Source organism: Hemicordylus capensis, chromosome 2, assembly GCF_027244095.1.
Source record: "Hemicordylus capensis ecotype Gifberg chromosome 2, rHemCap1.1.pri, whole genome shotgun sequence".
Taxonomy (NCBI): domain Eukaryota; kingdom Metazoa; phylum Chordata; class Lepidosauria; order Squamata; family Cordylidae; genus Hemicordylus; species Hemicordylus capensis.
In genome coordinates, this window is record NC_069658.1 from 108,194,485 (window position 1) to 108,216,051 (window position 21,567).

The 21,567-nt window shown below is 42.2% G+C and overlaps 1 protein-coding gene across 4 annotated transcripts in view; it reads left to right on the forward strand.

Annotated features, from left to right (window-relative positions):
- Positions 1 to 21,567, forward strand: part of KANK1 (KN motif and ankyrin repeat domains 1) — a 167,919-nt gene that overhangs the window by 97,916 nt on the left and 48,436 nt on the right. For all 4 annotated transcript variants that reach the window (XM_053297322.1, XM_053297321.1, XM_053297317.1 and 1 more), the window contains exon 2: positions 6,346 to 6,460. In XM_053297322.1, coding sequence (XP_053153297.1) covers positions 6,424 to 6,460 — 37 coding nt within the window. In that variant the 5' untranslated portion in view covers positions 6,346 to 6,423. The remainder of the gene's footprint in view (positions 1 to 6,345; positions 6,461 to 21,567) is intronic.

The following is a 21,567-nucleotide window of genomic DNA, read 5'->3' on the forward strand; positions in this document are numbered from 1 at the left end:
GAAATGGGTGGCCTAGTCGGAAAACACACCACATTACATGATGATAGCATTGGCACTGCAGGTCTGGATATTTTGCAGAGTGCTCTAGCAGGAATGTAATTCCCCAGTAGTAGTAGTTGCTAAGGATGTAGGCTACTTGGAGGCGGGGGGGGGCTTTAAGGGGCAGGGAGGGTTCTCTTACCTTTCCCGCTGCTTTCCCCCCACCAGTGCTGTGCCCAAAACCATTGTCATGGGGCTGCAGTGTACGTCCCTGCAGCCCCGGTATGTGTTGTACCAGAAGTGGCCAACATGTCTGCCCCTTAAAGGCCCCTCCACCTCTGAACTGGTTCAAACGCCAGACTTCCGAACTAGTTCAGGACTCCACAAAAGGAGTCCCAAACCAGTTCATGCACATCTCTAGTAGTTGCAGCACCTAGTGAATCGGCCACAGATACTTTCCCACTACTGAAGAAACACATTCAACGCATGTCTCGACACTTGCTTTAATGTGATGAAGTTTGCTCCTTGAGAAGCAGAGATTGTGGAGACTTGTATGGCAACGGGGATAAAAAGTGCATTCCATAGTCAATTCTTTATTGTCTAAGACATAAAAATGTAAACATCTCTACTTAACCAGAGACTTAAGCCGCCCAGAGACGTAAGTTTTGGGCGGTATAAAAATATTTTAAATAAATAAGATACTTCTGTTTCAATGGGGAAACAATTATACAGCATCATTGCTGCTGTATGAAGTTTAGAAACCTGAAATGAAAGGTAGGCATGGCTGTGGAGATGCTGTTTTCAGCCTCAGCCCTGTGTTGTGTATAATGCTGACTCTGTTCTGAAGGAATATAGGGAAGGAGAGGATATCCCGATGTGGTGACCACTGATTGGCCTAGTTCATTTTGGTGCAGGCCATGTCTACCGAAGCGATTGCCGCAATGTGGGTGATAGAAGAGTACATGCACAAATGCCATCAGTTTCAGTGAGGTTTGTGTGAAGGGTTAGGGCTTCATGAAGAAATGTGCTGTATGTGATTACTTAAAACAGGGTTCCCAAGTGAGGGCCCCCCCCCATGATGTACTACAACCCCCATGAACCCTAGCCAAAGGCAGAGGCGTAACTAGGGAAAACGGCGCCCAGGGCAAGCACTGAAATTGCGCCCCCCCCCCTCTGCGCCCCCCCACCGCTGCCCCCGCAACATACGTCAGCTCAGCATACCAGAAGGCTGTCTTCAAATAAATGCTTTAGATTTTAAAATGTACTATACTTAAGCACCTTATAAAGTACTGGCGTTCCAAAGTTTTAATAGGGAGCTGCTCTCCAAGAGGAATGAAAAATGTTTTTAAAATTTAAAATGTCAAATTTCAATACTTAATGTCTGTGCCATGTTTACTTTCAGACCCAACATCAAAATTAGGGGAAACACTGCAAAGTACAGGTTAGAAGAGCTACTGGCATTTGAAAGAAGTTATTAAAGATTATCACTGTATATAATTACTGCAGTCACAAGTAAAATCTGTGAGGAAGCAATCAGGCATATATCCATTTAAAATAAGAGTTGAGAGACAAAATTTCAGATGATTACAATTTTTCTTACTCAAACCACAAGTAAATAGACGCATCATGAGGATGCCTTTTTGAACAGTAGCTATTAAACATTTTGGGAGGGAGAGTGCGTCTGTATGTTTTCACTGCTACCAAGAAGTAAGGTCTCCAGAATAGCTGAAAAGAGATAAGTATTAGCCTCTCAAGCTATATTATTTTAAGGCATATAGAAGAACAGGATCCTTTCACATGGGTTTATGGAATCTCATGGCTCCTCTATCCCTTACAGATACATTTATACACAGAGGAAGATGGCTGGCCAGCAGTGCCCCTCCTTACTGCTACATGTCCAGAACAGAAACATCTCAACATTCCACTCCATCTATACTACATCATCTTTTAGACCATTCTGTTTCTATAGTGCCAATAACGTACACTACATCCTTAGATTTCACAGTACTTTAATGTACATTCTTTAAACAGATGTAAAATATAAGTAAGGTTTGCACTGCACTTCACAGCAATTCACTGGCCAGCATGAACAACCATCTCCACAAAATACTTCTTACTCCCCTCCATCTCATCATTAAAACCACTTACACAAGATCACACAGGCTTTTACTTTGTGCCAATTACTGTAGTCTCGAATAAGTACCATCGTGGATCTGTATTCGCAAATACTAATGCAGATTAAATTTCCCACTTCACTCTTTCATTGAAGCATTGAAAAAGTGAGGAGGGGTGGGACACGCACGCTTCTCTCAGCCACTATGGCTGCAAGTACAAGGGTGGGGGGGGGCAAAGAGGAGGTAACAAGTTCATATTAAGTCATTTTGAATATGTGATCCGAGTTGAAATTTGGACAGAGGAGAGAGCTCACTTGCCAGATTTCTAAAAGGCTGTCCTTTATTTTGGGGCGACACAGACCTGCAGAATACATGGGGTGTGTGCTCAAATAGAGGAATGGCGAGCAACTAACTCATTGACAGCCTCTTTAATGGAGAGACATTTCAAAAGTAATCTCTTGGCCACAGCTTTGCCTTCTCTTTCAGAGACCAGGAGTCCACGATCTTATTGGGGGGGGGGAGAAAATGGGGAAAACCCACAAACCATTAAAGCCAACCGGAAGCGCCTACATGCCTCAACCTGAGGCCAGGGGAGGGGGGGAAGAGATGAATGAGACAACAAGCTACTGACCCACTCTTCCTTCTCCTATTAGCCGCCTACAGGAAGGCAATCAGGATAGGTGGGAGGTTTCCCCCGCTCCTTCTCATCCTCCCAGTGCAGAGAGATTTCTCGTTCTGTTTTGCCGCGCGAGGGGTGGGGCGTGAAAGATGGGGAGGGGGAGCACACGCCGGAGCGACTGGAAGAAGAAAGCCGGGGGGAGGGCAATGCAGCGAATGCGGGGCCGCGGGACTCACCCCTCTCACTCTCCTTTATTTGCTTCCTTCCTCCTTCTCTGCGGCGGTGGTAGCAATATCCAGCACCGTCTTTCCTTTCACATCTTCATACACCTGCCGCCGTTCAGCCCCTCCTCCGTCCTCCTCCACTGTGTCTGGTGGGCTTGTGCCAACCTGGTCCGTTTGGACTTGAAGTTCGAAAGATCCCTTTCAACAAGCGCCCCTCTCGCGGGCAAGAGCTTGTGAGAATTCGGCGTGGGGGGGAGTGGTTGGAAGTGGAGTGGGGGAGCGAAGAAAACGCGGACCTTCCCCCACACAAAGCTTCACAATAGATACACCCGATGCAGCTATGCGCGGAAACCTGCCCCAGCGCTCTCTTGCTCGGGGCCACTGTGCCACATCGCAGCTAGCCATGAAGCTGGGGCTTGGACTGCTCCGAGTCCGACTCCCTGCCTCGTCACCGTCGCACGTGCTGCAGACGGTGAGCTGGGAGAAGGACACCACCACGCATGCGCGACTGGTGGCGGGCGGGGACTGGGAGTGAGCGGAGTACTTGCTGTGATTGAGTCGACGAGGTCAAAGGCAAGCAGGCAGGCACTGTGCAGTCAAACTTTAGGCGCCCGCGCGCCAGAGCCGAGCAATGGGGGGGGGCGGGGGCAGGGGGCGGCGCCGGGACCGGGGGAGGGGGCGCCACGCCACCACTTCACTCGACTGCTGCGCACACACACAAAATATTTTTTTAAAACAAACAAACCGGGAAAGGCAGGGGATCCGCTGGGGCACGTTTTGGCGCCCCCCATGTGACCAACCAGGGTGGCGCCTGGGGCACGTGCCCCCCCTGCCCCCCCTATCATTACGCCCCTGGCCAAAGGTCATTGTTGCAGGGGATGTTAGGGTTGTAGTCCAGCAGCATCTGGGGACTCAAGACTGGGAACTCTTGATATAACATGTAGAAAAGATGGGGTTTTGTGTGTGCATCACTGCTTACATTTAACAATGCACCTTGGCTACCTGCTCTTGGGCTTTGTACAAGTGAAATTGCAGATAAATCAAAGGTTCCCACATGTGAACGAGAGATCTGTGTGGTAGCCTATATTTAACAAATCTGCCCACACAAGTTCAACCTCTTCCATTCTTAAGGTTTTTCAGCTTTATAGTGTTATCCAGATAGTTGCCTGTCTTAAACATTCATAGACCAGTATCCTGTATTTTTGTATCTCTGCAGAGGAGTAAAATGCTTAGGAATTAAACTGCTAGTACTGAAAGAGCTGCTTCACATTTTATGACAAGCATCCAAGTAGTACTTCTTGAAAATGCTTTGCATAGAGCTTTCCAGTAATCCTTACCACATCTCTGTAGACCACTATTGGCCTCAGCTCTCCATCAGCAATATGGGGATATCTAGTGAGCTTGAAGCTGAGGTAGACTTCACAGCTCATGCTCGTATAGATTAGCAGTGCAGCAGTTATGTGCCATGCAAGGTAGATATGGACATTTTGTTGTGTGTGCTTGCTTAGGGGAGCTGGTTCAGATAACTCTGACTAGCTGCCGTGTCATGCACTTTGTGAAATGCTTGTATGTATCCAACTCTGACTTCATGGGATACAGGGCAGGTATTTGCAGCATACCCTCTAGGATCTAAATCAATGGCAGCTCCTGACTTTTTGGTTTCCACAAAGATCTGAATGTAGCATTCAGTAAATGCAGGGCAGAAGAAGCTTTTCTCCCTTCCTGTTTGATTCACAAGCTTTCATCAGCTTTGTGCATTGGTGAATAATCACTTGGCTGTGTATGGAATAGGAATTTGTTCTAATGGGCTGCCAAGCGATGTAAATGCCACTACTTCTTGGCACTAGAACTCTCTGAGAAGAGTTGGAATACTGAATTCTAAAAGTATTTTTTCCACTTCAAGAGCAAATCATTTCTATTAAATCTCTATTAGCAAATCATGCTTCTAGCCAGTGCTTGCTTGCTTTTTCCATTTACCCAGAAGCCTTGAATACTATAATTTTAGGTAGGTATGGGACAAACATGTGAAAAACTAGGATTGGTAAGGGCATAAAATCTGAAGGTTTATCCTGAGAAGCAGGCAGATTTCAAATGTATGAGAACTTACAAACTGTATTATATGAACTGTGTATTAAATGTATCTATAAAATATTTACATACAACTGTCTTCTTGCTGCTTACATTTTTCTGAAACTACACTATGGAATATGATGCTTAGCATATTTCTTAGTGAATTAGTTGTGTTGTCCAGATATTGCTCTGGGTGATTCTTTTGTGGGATGACTTAACACTCACAAGCAATACTGGCAAACCACACTTCATTCTAGTATATAACATGGTAACTGGTGGCCCTCAACTTTTTCTCAGGTATAGAGGACTCCTGGGGACCAACTGAGTATATCCTTGTTTTGTCTTGATTTAATTTATTTAGTATATTTGTATACCACCCCAAAATCACATCTCTGGTGGGTTTTTGAGTGTTTTTCCAATCTACCACTGATCGCTCTGTATTGTGTTTAAAAATAACAAGTTTGTCAGGTAGGTGCTTCTGAATAGAAATGCATTTGAACTGCCTCTGGGTGGTTCAGAAAGCAGTAATCTTGGTCCAGCATGCCATAGTTTTTGTGCCTGTGTGTTCCCCCTTGCTCTTCTTGCACTTTTAAATATTTTTGGGTTCCTTAAACCACAGTCTCCTGACATTGAATATCCTGGTTCACTGTGACTTCAGTGCTTCCCAGAAGCAAGTTTATCTTATCTTAGAATGTAATCTTGATTTGTGGAGAGTATGGTAACCAGTTCCCCATCTGAATGTTATGGGATCCGGTGTGATAACAAACCAGGAAGTACTGGTTTAACATGAGAGAGGAGAAGAGGGAGCAAGTGGACACATGAGTTGTTTCTATTCAAAACAACAACTGTGGTTTGTGGACTGGGGTAATTATGTCTGAACTGGGTCTGTATATGCATGAAGTCTCCGTGTGTTCAAGGGCTTCCCTGTTCACTGCCTTGCTGCTTATTTCTCTAATCAAAAGCCTTAGTAGTTCCGTTACACCCACTTGCTTGAGTTCCATTAGGATCTGCAGTAGAGGATTTGCTGAGTGTGGTGCTGACAACTATCTGTGTTCAGTTTACACCAGTACTGTTAGCCTTCTGTATCTGGTGGGCCAGTTCCCATGTTGCATAGAGAGAATAATGGTAATCCTTCAGGGTTGATAAGTGGTTAAACTTTCTAAAATCAAGGAGTTTTTTCTTTGTTCAACTCTGAAAATCCTACTCCATTATTAAACATAAATTAGGAGTTATTCAAGCTGAAATTTTAGAATACTGGGCTGTATTTTGATCTTTAGAATCAAAGGAAACAGGTTTTTGAAATGCAATATTTTGATCATCTCTTTTTCTTCTGTTTCAGGTTGCATGCCTGGTTGGACTTGATGCATGATTTGCATGACTCCTAATACTTGGTTTCTGGATTTGTCAGTGAGCAAGCATGGCCCATCCAATGAATACTAATGGCAGTTCTTCAGGTAAGTTTTTGTCTTGCCAAAGTAACATTCCTCTTACTTGTTTATGACTAATGATTTCTAAGCTCAAAGCAAGCTAATTCTTACAATTTTAGAATTCTCTTATTATTTTTTTAAACCTTCCTGTTTGAAAATACATGAAGTATCTCCTTGCCGTACTCTTGTGACTTCCATATTTAGGTTGTTTTCTGTGTGAATCACATGAAGTCTGCTGAATGTGTGAATTCACATGATTGAACATGATGTGTTCAATCTGAAATCTACTTTTAACAGGACATGAGACTTATCCTGAGAACTGACAGCTTCCTGTCATGGCTCAGACTTCTGACTCAGAAGAGTCAGAGCAGGAACAGGAGGATTCGCCTGCTAGTGAGGGCTCAGAGGCACAGCAACAAGATTTGGCTGGGAAACCAGACTCTGGAGCTGAGGATTTGGAACAGCTGCCAGAAATGATTTCTGATTAGGAGGAGGCTGGGATTTCACCTGTCTTGAGAAGACAGTGGGAGTCACGCAGGTGCAGGAGATCACAAGAGAGGAAGCAGAAGTGCTGACTCAGGGAAGCCTGATTGGCTGCTGGTTCTCTTGAGCCATATATATTTAGCAGTCTGTCAGTTGCTCAGATGCTGTTAGAAACTTTCGCTGACCACAGACCGTGTGCTAATTCCCAACTTTTCCGAGTTCCAGTTTGCCCTTGTTTGTGCTTTCCTGCTTTGTTCCTTTAATTCCTTGTTCTGGTGTCCTTCGTTCTTTTTTCATTCCTTGCTCTGTGTTTTCTTTTCAGTTATTGTTATTGGGGGGTACCTAGTTCAGTTCAGGGGACTTAATTCGTTTACTATTTTCTTTGTGAGCCTTTTATTTTCGTTTGTGTAGCTTTGCTGCTACTTTCTGTTAACTCACAGGGGGAGTACTGAAGGGGGTTGTAAATCCTGTTGGGTTAGCCAAGCTAACAGATTTACGACACTTCCATAAGCAGAGTTTGTTTAGTAATTAAGTATTTTATGTATGCATCTTGTTTTATATAAGTTCTGTGTGATGGTTGAGATATTTGTGTAGATGTCAGATACAGATCCCCCTCGTCCTTCTCTCTTCTTACAGATTAAATAGTGAATGCTACAAGGAATAAGTTTCTGCAGCTACAATGAAACAATTAAGAGTGATAGATTTTAGACCAGCTGTTAGGGAACTGCAAGGATGGTCTCTTCCAATGTTTATAAATGTAGATAGCCCAATGAAAAAGTACAACTTAAGCTTGGCTGAGTACTAAATGCTTAATGGCAACACCACTATGCACCAAGCTGGATATTGTCTATGACCATGAGAGTACAATAAGCAACTGGCAATTCTTTAAGAGGAAGGAAAATGAAGTAATGGCTAGCTTAGCTAAGAGGCAACATATAACAACTAGACAGCAAGCAGGCAGATATGAAGCTTGAGCTCGGTGTGTGGAAGGCTGGTTGCCTAGCTTAACCCTTAGTCTATAGCAAGATTTACTGTATCACTCTGGTTTGGGGATCAAATCTATTCCAAGAAAGCTATAGAAGTAAAACAATGTGAGGGTGGCATGAAGTATGACACCATTTGCAAGTAAAAAAACATGTAAACCTTTATGGAGAACTTTCTCTTTTCAATAAAGAGATATAGTTGTAGAGAGAACATCAGGGTTCATAATATGCCACAGTATATAGTGCAAAATGCCTACAAGAATGATGTGTGGGGTCTGATTGGTCCCATAGTTTTTTAAACATAAAACACATTGTGCCACTAATATACATATAATTATAACAATTACTTAAGTATTGCAGTGCAACAACAACAATAAATTGTGAATTAACTGTAACAAAACCAACAAAATCTACAGAACTTGCAACCATAGCACATACTAAAATTCCAGGAAATTGTAATTATAATGTGACTTGCTTTGTCTTAGTTCTGCAAAAAATGAATGGGAACTAAAGTGTTAAGACAAATACCTTCCCACCACTGATTAGCTTATTCTGAATTTGTGTTGCTCTGGGCTGTCTGTTTACAAAGATTCATGAGGGCAACCCTCAACACATTTTGCAAATATATTTCTATTACTAGAGAGGAGGGGGTAATCTAAAGGCATGAAGGAGAGGGCCCACTATGTTTTGTTGCTTGTAAAATTTCCAAATGCATTTGGAGGTAGACCGACCCCTAAGGCAGAATGTGTAAGTGTTGCTCAGTATGAACTCCGTAAATAGCTATTATGGAAAAACCAGTTTTGTTGCGTCATAAGGAAGATTCTAACTAGGGAAAAATGTTAAATAGTTCAAGTTTGTAAAGGCATTTTTGTAAATCTGTAAATCTTGATGCCATTTGTAGAGACATAAAGTGAGAAAACTGTTTACTATACAATTACCTGTTTCCCCAAAAGTAAGACCTACCCCGAAAGTAAGACCTAGCAGTAATTTCTGATGTACCGCTAATTGCCCTAGTGCATTTTGGGGGGCTAAAATTAATATAAGACACTGTCTTATTTTCGGGGAAACACGGTAGACAAACTATTGTGTGCTTCTTTCTTGCAAGAAATTGAAGTAACAGGTTCTGGTCTAAGTATCTTTAGTCACAGAGCAGCTTTTTAAAAAGAAATTTAAAAAAAACAACAGCATTGTGTGGCATCCCCTTGAACCCTAGCACCTTTTTCTTTATGGTTCACCAAAGCTTGCTTATCTATCTATCTATCTATCTATCTATCATATTTTTAGACTGCCTGATAGGTACATCTCTAGGTGGTGTACAAAATTTAAACTAATATCAAAAGTCACAGATTAAAATCCATGAAACACATTAAAACAATAGCATAAAACAGTTATTAAAACAAAGTATTCTAAATAAAAGCCTGCAAGAACAGGTGGGTCTTGAGCGTCTTCCTGAAAACAAACAGAGAAGGAGATGCTCTTATTTCAGCAGGGAGCATATTCCAAAGCTCCGTGGCAGCCACAGAGAAAGCCCGGTCCTGGGTTGCCACCAGACGAGCTGGCAGCAGCTGTAACTGGACCTCTCCAGAAGATCGTAATAGGGACAGGGTACATGACAAAGAAGGCGCTCTCTTAAAAACTCTGGGCCTAAGCCATTAAGGGCTTTATAGGTAATAACCAACACTTTGTATTTTGCCTGAAAACATATTGGCATCCAGTGCAGTTCTTTTAAAATCGGTGCAATGTGGTCCCTTCACGTTGTCCCGGAGATCAATCTGGTTGCTGCATTCTGTACCAATTTGTTATATGTACAAAGGCAGCCCCATGTAGAGTGCATTACAGTAGTCAAGCTTGGAGGTTACCAGCATACGTACCACTGTTTTAATGTCATATACATCCAGAAATGGAAGTAACTGACGTATCAATCGAAGCTGATAAAAAGCACTCGTGGCCACTGCCTCAACCTGAGAAACCAGGAAGAGCTTTGGGTCCAGGAGCACTCCTAAGCTACATACCGGATCTTTGAGGGGGACTGTAACCCCATCCAGAACAGGCAGATCTAACCCATATCCCAGGTCCCGATCCCCACAGTCAGTACCTCCATCTTATTTGGATTCAACTTCCGTTTGTAATTCCTCATCTGGCCTATTACTGCCTCCAGGCAGGTATTTAGGGAAGATATGCCATTTCCTGATGAGGTCAACATGGAGAAGTAGATCTGGGTGTCATAAGCATATTGATAACACCTTGAACAAAACCTCCTGACGATCTCTCCCAGCGGTTTCATGTAGATGTTAAAGAGCATTGGAGACAGTATGGAGCCTTGTGGAACTCCATACAGTACAGTAACTCTTGCTTTGCAGAACAACAGTCTCTAAGCGACATCCTCTGGAACCTACCAGAGAGGTAGGAATGGAACCATTGTAAAACAGTGCCACCCAATCTCACCTTCCTCAGGAGTTCCAGAAGGATACCATGATCTGGTACTGAAAGCCGCAGAGAGATCCAAAGGATCAGCAGAGTCACACTCTCTCTGTCAATAGCCAGTTGGAGATCAGGCCAACCAAGGCAATCTAAAACCTATAGCTTACATGAAAACCAGTTTGAAATGGGTCTGGATCAGGGATTCTCAAACTTGGGTCCTCAGGTGTTATTGGACTTCAACTCCCATAATCCCCAGCCTCAGTGGCCTTTGGTTGGGGATTCTGGGAGTTGAAGTCCAATAACACCTGAGGACCCAAGTTTGAGAATCACTGGTCTAGATAATCTGCAACATAGCAATAGCAATAGCAATAGCACTTACATTTATATACCGCTCTATAGCTGGAAGCTCTCTAAGCGGTTTACAATTATTTAGCATATTGCCCCCAACATTTCTGGGTACTCATTTTACCGACCTCGGAAGGATGGAAGGCTGAGTCAACCTTGAGCCCCTGGTCAGGATTGATCTTGCAACCTGCTGGTTACAGAGCAGCAGCTTTACCACTGCGCCACATCCAAAACTGCCTGGAGCTGAGAGGCCACCATCTGCTCAATCACCGTGTCCAACCATGGAAGATTAGAAACAGGTCTGTAATTTGCTAACTCTGAGGGATCCAATGCAAGTTTCTTCAAAAGAGGTCTAATAATAGCCTCTTTAAGACAAGGAGTCATCCTGCCCTCCCTCAGAGAAGCATTTATAATATTTACCAGACACACTCTGATAATATGATTACCAGATGAGATAAGCCAAGTTGGGCAAGGGTCAAGAGAACAGGTTGTAAGACGCACAATCTGAAGCAGTTTGTCCACTTCCTCAGGAGACACAAGCTGAAAATGACCCAATTTAATCCCAAAATGACTCAGTTTAATCCCATAAGAGGAGTTGCTGGACCTCCACAATAGGCTCTGTAGTAACTGTGGAATCTAGCTCAGCCCGGATATGAGAGATTTTATCTGCAAAAAAAAGTCATTAATAACATCACAGTGAGTGACCAATGGTTCCAAGTTTACATTCAAGGGGGAGGGAATACATACTAGTCCCTCACAACCCTAGACAACTCTGCTTGACATTAATTTGCAGAAGCAATGCGGGCAGAAAAGAACTGCTTCTTTGCCATCCACACTGCCGGAGCATAGATCTTCAAATGTGCTCTGTTTGCGCCATGCAAACATGAGTGGAATTGTCACCAAAAGCTATGAGGCCGGATACATCATTTTTTTCATTAAATGTGGGGTGAAGGTGACTGAAACATCACACGGTAATTCAAGCCTCACAATAGTTGAAGAATGCATGGAGTTGTAAAAAATTTGCATATAAATAGTATGAGTTTTCATCCATTGTTGAGATGTATTTGCCCCCAGTTGTTAACCAGGGTTAACTATATTCTCTGGGAATCCAGAACACATGTGTTCACTAGCATAGATTGTGCCTTTTTAATAATAGGCAGGTCACCACATGGTGGCACAATGCATATCACTTCTCTCAAATGGGGCTATCTCCTTGTACTTTCTCATCAGTGCGAATGCTTGTGCTATAACAATGGGTATGTTCGCAGTAGTAGTTAGAATAGTGAATGTGCAGCATTTCTGGCTTGACTTTTCCCTTGCCAAAAGGAGAAAATTCCTCTCATAGATCAACAAAATTCTGTCTGGCTGCAAGCCCTCTTGTTACTGCATGTGGTTTTACTTGTTGACATTGGCCTTCATTTTGAAGGTGCAGGCTTCTCCTAAGGATCTTTACATGCATTTATTGGGTCAGGAGGCAAAAGCTACATAGCTCTGGTGTTCTTCCTCTTCCAGAGCTAATAACACAGCAGGTGCCAATAGGGTCAATGTTCTGTTTTCCATGTGCATCTCCCTCATGGGCCTAAAATACCCCAGGTCTCACACCTCTGCAGTTCAACTTTTCTTCTGCCTCTTGGCATCTGGCCAGACATGAAAGTGGGCCTGATTTTTATTTTTTAGGTTTCTGTTGAACTTGGAAGAGGTTTGTTTAGTTTTTCACTCTTGTCAAAGGAAAGCTCACCAGGACAAAAAGTTCAAGAAGCCTAGTTTGAAAATATTATCATTTATTTTGCCTCCTTTCTCTTTCAAAAATCGGTGTGGGGGTTGAACCTGTAATGGAGAAACATGTTGAAAATGAATGCATCAGGTTTCATTGTTTTATCTCAGTGCTCAGGGGAAATGGCATCTTATAGTATGGTGTATCCTTCCTGTATTCCTTGAACATGTATGTAGGAGTTTTTCTGATATTTGACCTTGAAGTTTAGAATTCTCTTGATTCTGATTTTTCTGTATTTAAGAGTTAGCATGTTACAAAACTATAACCAATTAGAGAATGCCAAATGCTGAATTCAACCAAAGCTCTCACTTCATGTTGCAAAAAAAATAAATCTGTCATAGGACTGAATACATTAATATTGTGGTAATACATTAATAGAATGTGTTTGAGGGGCAAGGCTTCCTTCTTTCGAAGGGGGACTGGAAAATCCGTTAAGTGAATTAACTTGGTAGAAATTGCTTTAAATTGCATCATCCTGTTCAGAAGGCTGAGAAATTTTCCACCTTTTTGTGTGATATAGAAAATGTTTTCTCTTAGAAGCTCAAATGGACATACAAGGTGGGACTTGTGGGACTAGATTGTACAATGCATCAGTATTGTTGTCTGCGGTGTTTGTTTCTTGTTCTGTGTTGTGACATCAGCTATTCTTCCTTTTAAATAGTTAATGTAGTAATAAACAAGGGCAGTGTGGTGTCAACCAGTAGCTTTTTGCTGCTCGAAGCAGAGCACAAAGTTGTACCTCCTCCTTTCCTCCTTCTCCCCCCCCCCCATGAAAATCAACCTCCTAATGCCTGCCTGCCTGCCTGCCTCCCTCCCTTCCAAATCTCTCCCTTTTTATTAGAAAGGTAAAAGGAACAGTGTTGTCAATTTACCTTTCTTTCTCTGTGGGCTATCTGTAGGTGAGTGAGCCTTCCATGTGTGTGCGTATGTACGTACGCGCATGTGTTGAGTGGGCTGCTATGCTGCCCTTGAGAACTGGCGAACAATCTCCTAACTGAAGCGGCTGGCCCTGGGGGCAGGCAGTGCCACTGTGCATGATAAACATGATTGTTATGTGTATGCCAGTGTTTTTTCCTACAGCAAACAACCTTCACCCAGTCATGGTTCCCAGACACATTTGTTGGTATTTAAAGACCTGGATACGTCATTACTGTTCCCTCTAACAGGGATTCCCAGATGTTGTTTACTACAACTCCCAGCATCTCAAGCTGCAATGGCCTTTGGCTGGGGGTTATGGGAGTTGTAGTCACCAACATCTGGGAATCCCTCTTAGAGGGAACACTATACATCAACAACACTTTGTGGCCAACACTGTTGTTGCAGCCTAAGGCAGTGTTGTATTTTGTTTCTTGTAGCAAAGTGTGTAGAACTGTCCTGAGCAAAAGCTTTGTTCAGTGCTTGGGCTTCAACTACACCTGACATGTCCAGATTTTTACTGCATATAATATATTTGCCTTTGTGTGAAGTACAAACTGGATGTTTGACACTGTTATAGTGAGTTGCTCTTACTTCGATTCTATTATAATAGAGTTATTTGTCTTGTGAAACTGTCTAGTTTCAGACAAGTGCAGCATACACACCACTTAGCTTCTTGGGACTAAAAGTGTTGTGAGTTTGTGACCCTGTGTGAGATATTGTCCTGCCTAGCAGTGACCATAAAAAGAAAAAAAAATTAAGGTGCCAAACTTAAAAGTCAGCAGCATGTTGCTGCTGCTCAGAGATTGTTGGGACTTGCTTTACTTGATACACCCTTGAGCCCTTAGTTCTTACGTGTGATGCTTGGTTTTGTGTGTGCCTGTTTGTTCAAATCATGAGCATTTCATAATAGCATTGGACTCTCAGGCACGTCTGGTATTGTTACTCTGCTGTACCAAGTAAGGCAGACTGGTCTCGTAATGAGCAACAATTTGGGCGTTGAGAGTATTGAAACAGGTTTCTTAATTGCACGGAGTTCAAGGAGTGGAAAGTCAAACTTGAGAGAGGTGGAAGATTTCTCTTTCCGTATTGCTCACTCTGAATGAATTGGGAAGAAGAAAAGGACCCGAGTGTCTGCTTACAGTCTTCATTGCTGGAATTTATGCTGCTCGAGAAGTTTGTGGCCTTCAAATGCAAACCTAGGTGTAAGTTACTCAGTGGTACTGTTCAGTGCTTGGGTGCTAATTGTATAGTGGTTAGCACTGAGTCTCCATTGGCAATTACGTCTTTGGGGTGGGTTCCCCCCCTTTTGGCATAATTTTGTGAACTAGTCAGCCAAGACCACACTGATTGGAACCTACAGACATAATTTTGAGGGTGGAGGATTTGATATTCACAGCTTGTCTTCAGTTTGTTTTGCATGTGCATGAAGATATTGTGGGAACAGAAGAGCATGCTTTTCAGTTTAGTATATGTTTGGTTTTGGGGTAATACCAACGGGAATAACATTAATAGAAAAGTAAGTTACAAGGGAAGATGTTATTTATAAAAAAGCAAAATGTATAAAATATGTAGTGATTTTATACATGCTAGAAATGGATGTAGTTGAAATCTGGAGTCAATTCTTGAGTTCTTCAAGCACACCCTTGTTGAAAAGTGGTGTATAAGTATTGTTTGTAGTAGTAGTTAGAGAGTGCTTCTGGAGTATCTGCAGTGCTCAGAAATGTTTGCCCTCTTGCACGAGCGCAGAGGACTGGGAGTGTTGCACAAAGGCTCCTGGCGTGTCCTGCAGACTCTCCTAATGTGCGCACTTGATAGTCAGGATGTCAGCCATTCGTCTTATGTAACACTTAGCCTGACTCCATCTTACTTTTTAGCACTAAGTGGATATTGTGTGGGATTCTAATTATGAGGTGATAGAATTCAGACTGTACTACTTTAGACTGCAGGTGGAGTGTAATCAGTTTGAATGCTCCCTGTCAAGTAAACAAAACCTTCTTGCCAGTAATACCTTGGACGGAAAACTACACTAAGCCCATCTCTCCAATATGCCAGTTTATTGTGTGCTAGAAGAGTTTTCTTATTTTGGGTGGGGGACATTCAGAATTATGATCCCTGACCTTCAGTTTGAAGTGGTACAGTCAAGAATTCTGCAGACTAATTCCATCCTGCATATATTGATTTGATAGGCTTGATGTTGTTTCCTGAGAAAAATTAGAAGGAAAAGTAAGGGAGAATGCTTCCTTCTGTTTCTAGTAGCAGGCATAGTGTTCAAACCAAAATAGTTTTTTCCAAAGAAACTGTGGGGGAGGGGGATGGGGTCAGGGCGTGTTATGACATCTGATACGCACTTGGTTGGAACATGGTTGAGGATCTTCTCTGTGACCCTGCCCAGGTTGTAGAATCTCTACCTAGGCAGGATCCACTTGCTTGTTCTCTAGTGGCTTTTTGCCAACAGGTCAAGACTTCTGCCAGGTTCATGTCTGTTCTCTCTCTCATTGCCATAATGGTCAGTACTGCTGGAATTGCATTTTTTTACCTGCTGCTGATTTGCTTTATCTTATGTACCTGGTTTTGTGTGTACATCATTGGTTTTATTGCCATTTTGAAGTTGCGAGTCACCTTGAGTACTTTGACAAAAATGGAAAGACAGACAATAAATATTTATAATAAATAAATTACATAAAGCATGCATGCTTGGTTGAGCCATGCTGACAAACAGCTGTTCAGGACCGGTGTTTAAATTGCCTGAGAACAATATGTGGCTTGCAAATATTATTATGGTTCTTTTATGAGCTGCAAGATTATAGACAAGCAACCAGTGGCACATCTACTAAATCACACAGATGCCTGGCCTAGTGGCAACTATTGTACATGGTTTGTGTTAGCCAGGTATTTTAGTTAGCATGATCTTTGTTGGGAAAGGTAGCAGGTCTTTGCTAGTGAAAAGAAAGAGATTTCCTCTGTCAAGACGAATATGACTGGAGGAAATAGGGCAAGATGCTAGCAGTGGCGACAGGTCAGGGGTGTAGAATTAACTTTTATGGGGATAGGAATGTGTACTATTGCACCATATGCATAATTTTATATTCATGCTTCTGGGATAAATAGAATTTTCTTCTAGCAACACCAGTGACACTACTAAGGGGCAGCAGGAGCTGGTCTGTCTTCATGGGGTTTCAGACTGTTGTTCAAGATCATATCAGGTTCTGGCTGTTTTTCTGCACTGACACAACAAAAGCAGTTTAGTTTCATGATCCTCCATGTTACGTACCTTCCTAAGAGAAGGGTGTGGAGTAGTGTCTCCCCTGTTACCTTGGATGGGCATATGCATAAATGGTAACATAAGAACAGCCCTGCTGGATCAGGCCCAAGGCCCATCTAGTCCAGCAACCTCTTTCCCACAGTGGCCCACCAGATTCCTCTGGGACGTCCACAGGCAAGGGCCATGGGAAGGTAGATCATGGGAATGCATATAAGCATAAGTTACAAGCATGTAAAACAAATTGAAGAATGATAGCAGCCCACTCCTATGTTAGATGAAAGTGATAGTCTAGTTGCTGTGCAAATTGGACCTTAATCCTGTGATGCTGAGGACCATCTCCAAACAAAAGACCAAAATGAAAAAGGGGCATGGGAAACGCATAAGTATATGACAAGCCTTTTATATCTTAAGTGGCTTTGCCACTTAATTCTGGACAAATTCTTTTATATTAAGCAATCAGGCTGACAGATCAGGCATAATGGGTGTAGAGGCAATCTTGTAAAGCTCCTAGCCGTGTGTCTTGTAGTAGAAAACCATATTAACAAGATTGTAACTTTCTCAGATAGATATTGAACTGTACACAATATTTTCTTGTAAGTGTTCCCCCTTTGAACAAATTATGCTTTGGTTTTTAAGTATTACAGATGCTAGGCTGCTGACTTATAAACATTTAATTTAGGAAATAAAGTTTGCAAAAAGAAAATTCCAAGTTGGGCTTGTTCCATGAAGAAGTAGTGTGTGGTGGTGGTGGGGTATGAAATGGCTCCCCCCATCACTCTTCCATAACATTATGTTTAAATAGTTTTGCCACATTTAGTCTTAAAAATACTATTGGTCTCTCTCTCGATCTCTCCCTCTCTCTCCCTCTCTCTCTCTCTCTCTCTCAGTTGCCTTTTCAGTCATTCCATTCCCCGTTTGATGCTCTTTTCATTCTCTGCTATCTCTGGGAATAGGTGCTGAATAACGAATATGTGCTACACACCCTCCTGCTTGTAAGAATTCCAAACATGTGTAGGTGTATTAATTAACTTGGTGTCATTTTCCAAAGAGACATGAGCAGATTTTCTTGGAAATAGTTTTGAGGCCTTTTTCTTAAAACATTAACGGAGAAATCTGTAGCTTTATCTTCTTTTCTGAACATATAGTTAAATTGAAATATTGTCTGAAGTGTCATGGTTTGAGGGCAGGCATTCTATAGCCAGTAGTTCTAGTCATAATCCAAAGACTCAGGGTGCTGGTTCAGATGAGCATGGCCATCTACGTGGGATAGCATCCAGGCCATGGCAAGAATGTGCCCACCCCAACATAACTAAAGGACATGCGACTGCATCCTTGACACGTCCTTTCAATGCATGTGAAGGGTTTTCATTGGAATTGCCCCTCCACACCACAATTGTCCATTTAGAAACTACCTACCATTTTTAAGAAGTCTAGTTCCCTGGTGGTCATTCAGTCCAGTCCAGTTTCCATCAAGAGTCTGTTTAGCAAATTGGGGGGCTTAGATCAGGAAAAAATACACTTCCCCCAAATGATGCATCTTACTGCAGAATGTTAAGTCTTCCTTGGTATTTTTCAGCCTGGTTTCTAGTTGCTGGCTCCCCCCTTTCCTTTTTATGTGGTGATTTGAATGAGTGTTGAGGGCTAGGAGTTTTTTGTTGAGTACATGTTTGTGTCTCCATGCATTAGGCAGTTGCATGCATTAATTACTTCATAGTTATTTCCATTTCAACAGAATTTCACCTTTTTTCTCTGAATTAATGACAGAAGTAATAAATATGTATATTCCCTAAAAAGTTGTCTCAACCGTAAAAATAAAAAAAAGTTTTTCCAGCAGGGTGTCTCATTTATTTTATTTTTAATTAAAAAACAAAGTTGGAAGTACTGTAGATGGAAATTGAGAGGCAGATCTTTAAAGCTGCAGATGTAAACTGTTTGAAACTGAGTTGCTCAAGTGCTCCATATGGCTGACATTCTTCACAGGGCATTCTCCACATGAAGATGAAGTAGTCTGCAGGGGTGCAAACATACTGGAGCTTAACTGGGCTCCAGTCCTTCCAGCAGCAGTGAGGATGGGGGTGTGTGATTTTTGCTACCCCAAGACCACTACCCCTGGAATCCTCCAGGTGAGCGCTCTAGGAATATAGATGGTTCTTTGTCCCACTTGTGACTCTTCTAGAGTCTATTAGAGTTCTTCCAGAATAATACATCTCTATCAGCTTGAGAAATGGTACATAGAATTCCTGTGGTGTTGGCATCAAATCACATTTAATGCTATTTAAGATAAAAGTGGGACTCTACAGTGGAAAGACAGGCAGGTGAGTTGCCAATAATTCTCAAATCTGTTGCAGAATGAGGAACATTTAGCCCTGCGGCTGACTTGGCACTATGTAAGATGCTGGGTTCATGGGAAAGAACATCTGATAAAGGCATCTGGTTTGCAATTATCCTGTGCTGTTGAAACAGCTCGTGGTTCATTGCTATCCACCCTGTTTTGTTGACTTGGTGATGCTCTGCTTTCTAAAACAAGGTAGGGTGGCAACTTACCAACTAACTGGCTTATAGCAATTGGAAGTGAGTCACTAGGTCTCTACAGGTAGAGAACAGTGGCAGGTTTCAGATCATTCAAACCTGGCAAAATGATTCACTTATTTGAAGCTATTAAAGATAAGAATCAGCACACTGACATGTATCCAGAATATCATAGGATAGGCTGCCAGTACATATGTTGGAGCACTGGCTTTTCCAGTTCATTATACTTTCCATGCATGAATCAGACAAGGTAAGACAGAAGATTCACGAACAGGATCTCCTTCCCACTTCCCGCCATGTTAAATAAAATAAAATAAAAACATGATGCTCCCCCAGCATTATACGATCCTGTAGTGACCAGCCACTCTTCCCCAAAAGAGTTAACTGGAAGTGAACCCTGTCCTGACTGACAGGCTGGTGAACTCCAGGGCTCAGCCAGTCAGCACACTGGGGGGTGGGGGGTGGGACCTAGAGAGCCGTTGGGAGGAAAGTGAGTTTCTTTGTTAGAAGAACCTGAACTGGAGGTGGAGGACACATGCTGCCATGGAGGATAACTTCAGGAAGATGACTGCAGTTCTTGGAAGATAGAACTGCAGGGGCTTGAATTCTCAACCAGGGTTTGGGTGAGTTCAAGGCAGCCTGGGCTTTGGCTTCAGGAAGTTTAATCTAGGGAAAGTTTGTTTAGTCAGATTTTGCATTAGGCTTTCTATTTCTTTGGTGTGTGTTTTGAATATTCCTCAAACTGTTCTATGATTGATTACTTGTAACTTAACTAAACTAAGAAACACCAGCCTTTGCCCATCCAGCCAGAGCTTTGCAAAAAGACTCTCTAAGTTCTTAAAGGTGCTTTTGAATTTTCCTACAAAACTGTTCCTTGCAACTGGGTATCCACGATTTTTAAAGCGTGATGTCCCAACATCATTCAGGGTGCTTTTTTAAAAAATATTCTTGTAACCTACTGAGTATTTTTTTTTAACCTGTAACTAAAAGCTGAGAGAGCCTCAGATGGAAGCAGTCTTTGGTACTTGAATAAACCTGTTTTTCTTGTTTTATTTTAAAAACCTCTCGGAGTGGGTTTTTAACTCAGGAAAGTGGGGACTAAAAGGGGAATTTCTCTGGTGCAAACACATCTCAGGCAGTCAATAGCTATCAGTTTTCTCATCATGTGTAAGCTTGCACGGTAAAGGTTTTTGTATTTTTCCAATAGCAAAAGAAAGAGAGTTTTCCCTGGGAATTCCACTGCAAACCCAGGGAGGTTCAAGCTCTGTAAAAAAAGAGGGGTAGTCACAGTAGCCATTTTTGAACCTACCAGAAATACAGGAAAGTTTTAGGAGTAGACTTAGAAAGCTCAGCAGGGATGATTCAGCATTTTCCCTTCCCCTCATGTGAGCTTGCTCTAAGACAAAGGCTTTAACCTGCTGCAGACCCCAATCTGTTTTTTCCTTTATTTTAACTTATTCCCTTGCTTATTTTAACCTTTTTAAAAAAAACTTTCCCTTGCTTATTTTAACCTTTTAAAAAAAAAGTAGCATGAGATGGTGATCAGGGATCCCAACCATCTCCTCTAGTTGCAATCTGATAAATGTTGGTTACAAATTCTGGCTGTCTATAGAAGCCACCTAATGGCTCAGTGGGGAAATGACTTGACTAGCAATCCAGAGGTTGCCAGTTCAAATCCTCGCTAGTATGTTTCCCAGACTATGGGAAACCCCTATATTGGGCAGCAGCGATATAGGAAGATGCTGAAAGGCATTATCTCATACTGTGAGGGAGATGGCAGTGGTAAACTCCTCCTACCAAAGAAAAAACACAGGGCTCTGTGGTTGCCAGGAGTTGACATTGACTCAACGGCACACTTTACTTTTATAGTAACATTAATTTAACACACAGAGTCAAAGCCTGCATCTTTATCAGATGATATAATTCAAAATTAATTAAATCAGACCAAATCAGATGTTTTGTATGATAAATTTTATCAGTTTCTGACTGTAGCACTTGTGCTGTGTGGTAAGTTGCAAAAGAAGGCTATACTGTATTGGAATAGCAAAGGTGAAAGGAGAGATGCAGCTAATAGATGACTTTGGATTGGGGTAACCAGGATAGAGATGAGGGGCCATAAAAACATTTCTTTTTTTCAAGTAGCTGTGTTGCATTTAGATCCTGCTTTTCCTCCTCTGGGGCTTTAAACAGCATGTCTGGTGATTGAGATTGTGTCTCACTTCATACATGGAGTGAGTTAGAAGTCTTGAGGTTTTTGAAGTTCACCTCCACATCCATGAGACAGCAATGCACTTCTTTTGTTTTTAAAACAAAAGCTGTCAGTTCTAACCACTGCAAACAATGCATGAAGATATGTGAAATATCTATGCATAATAGATATGCACTGCCTAAGGTTAGTGGTGCCTGCAGTTATTGTGGG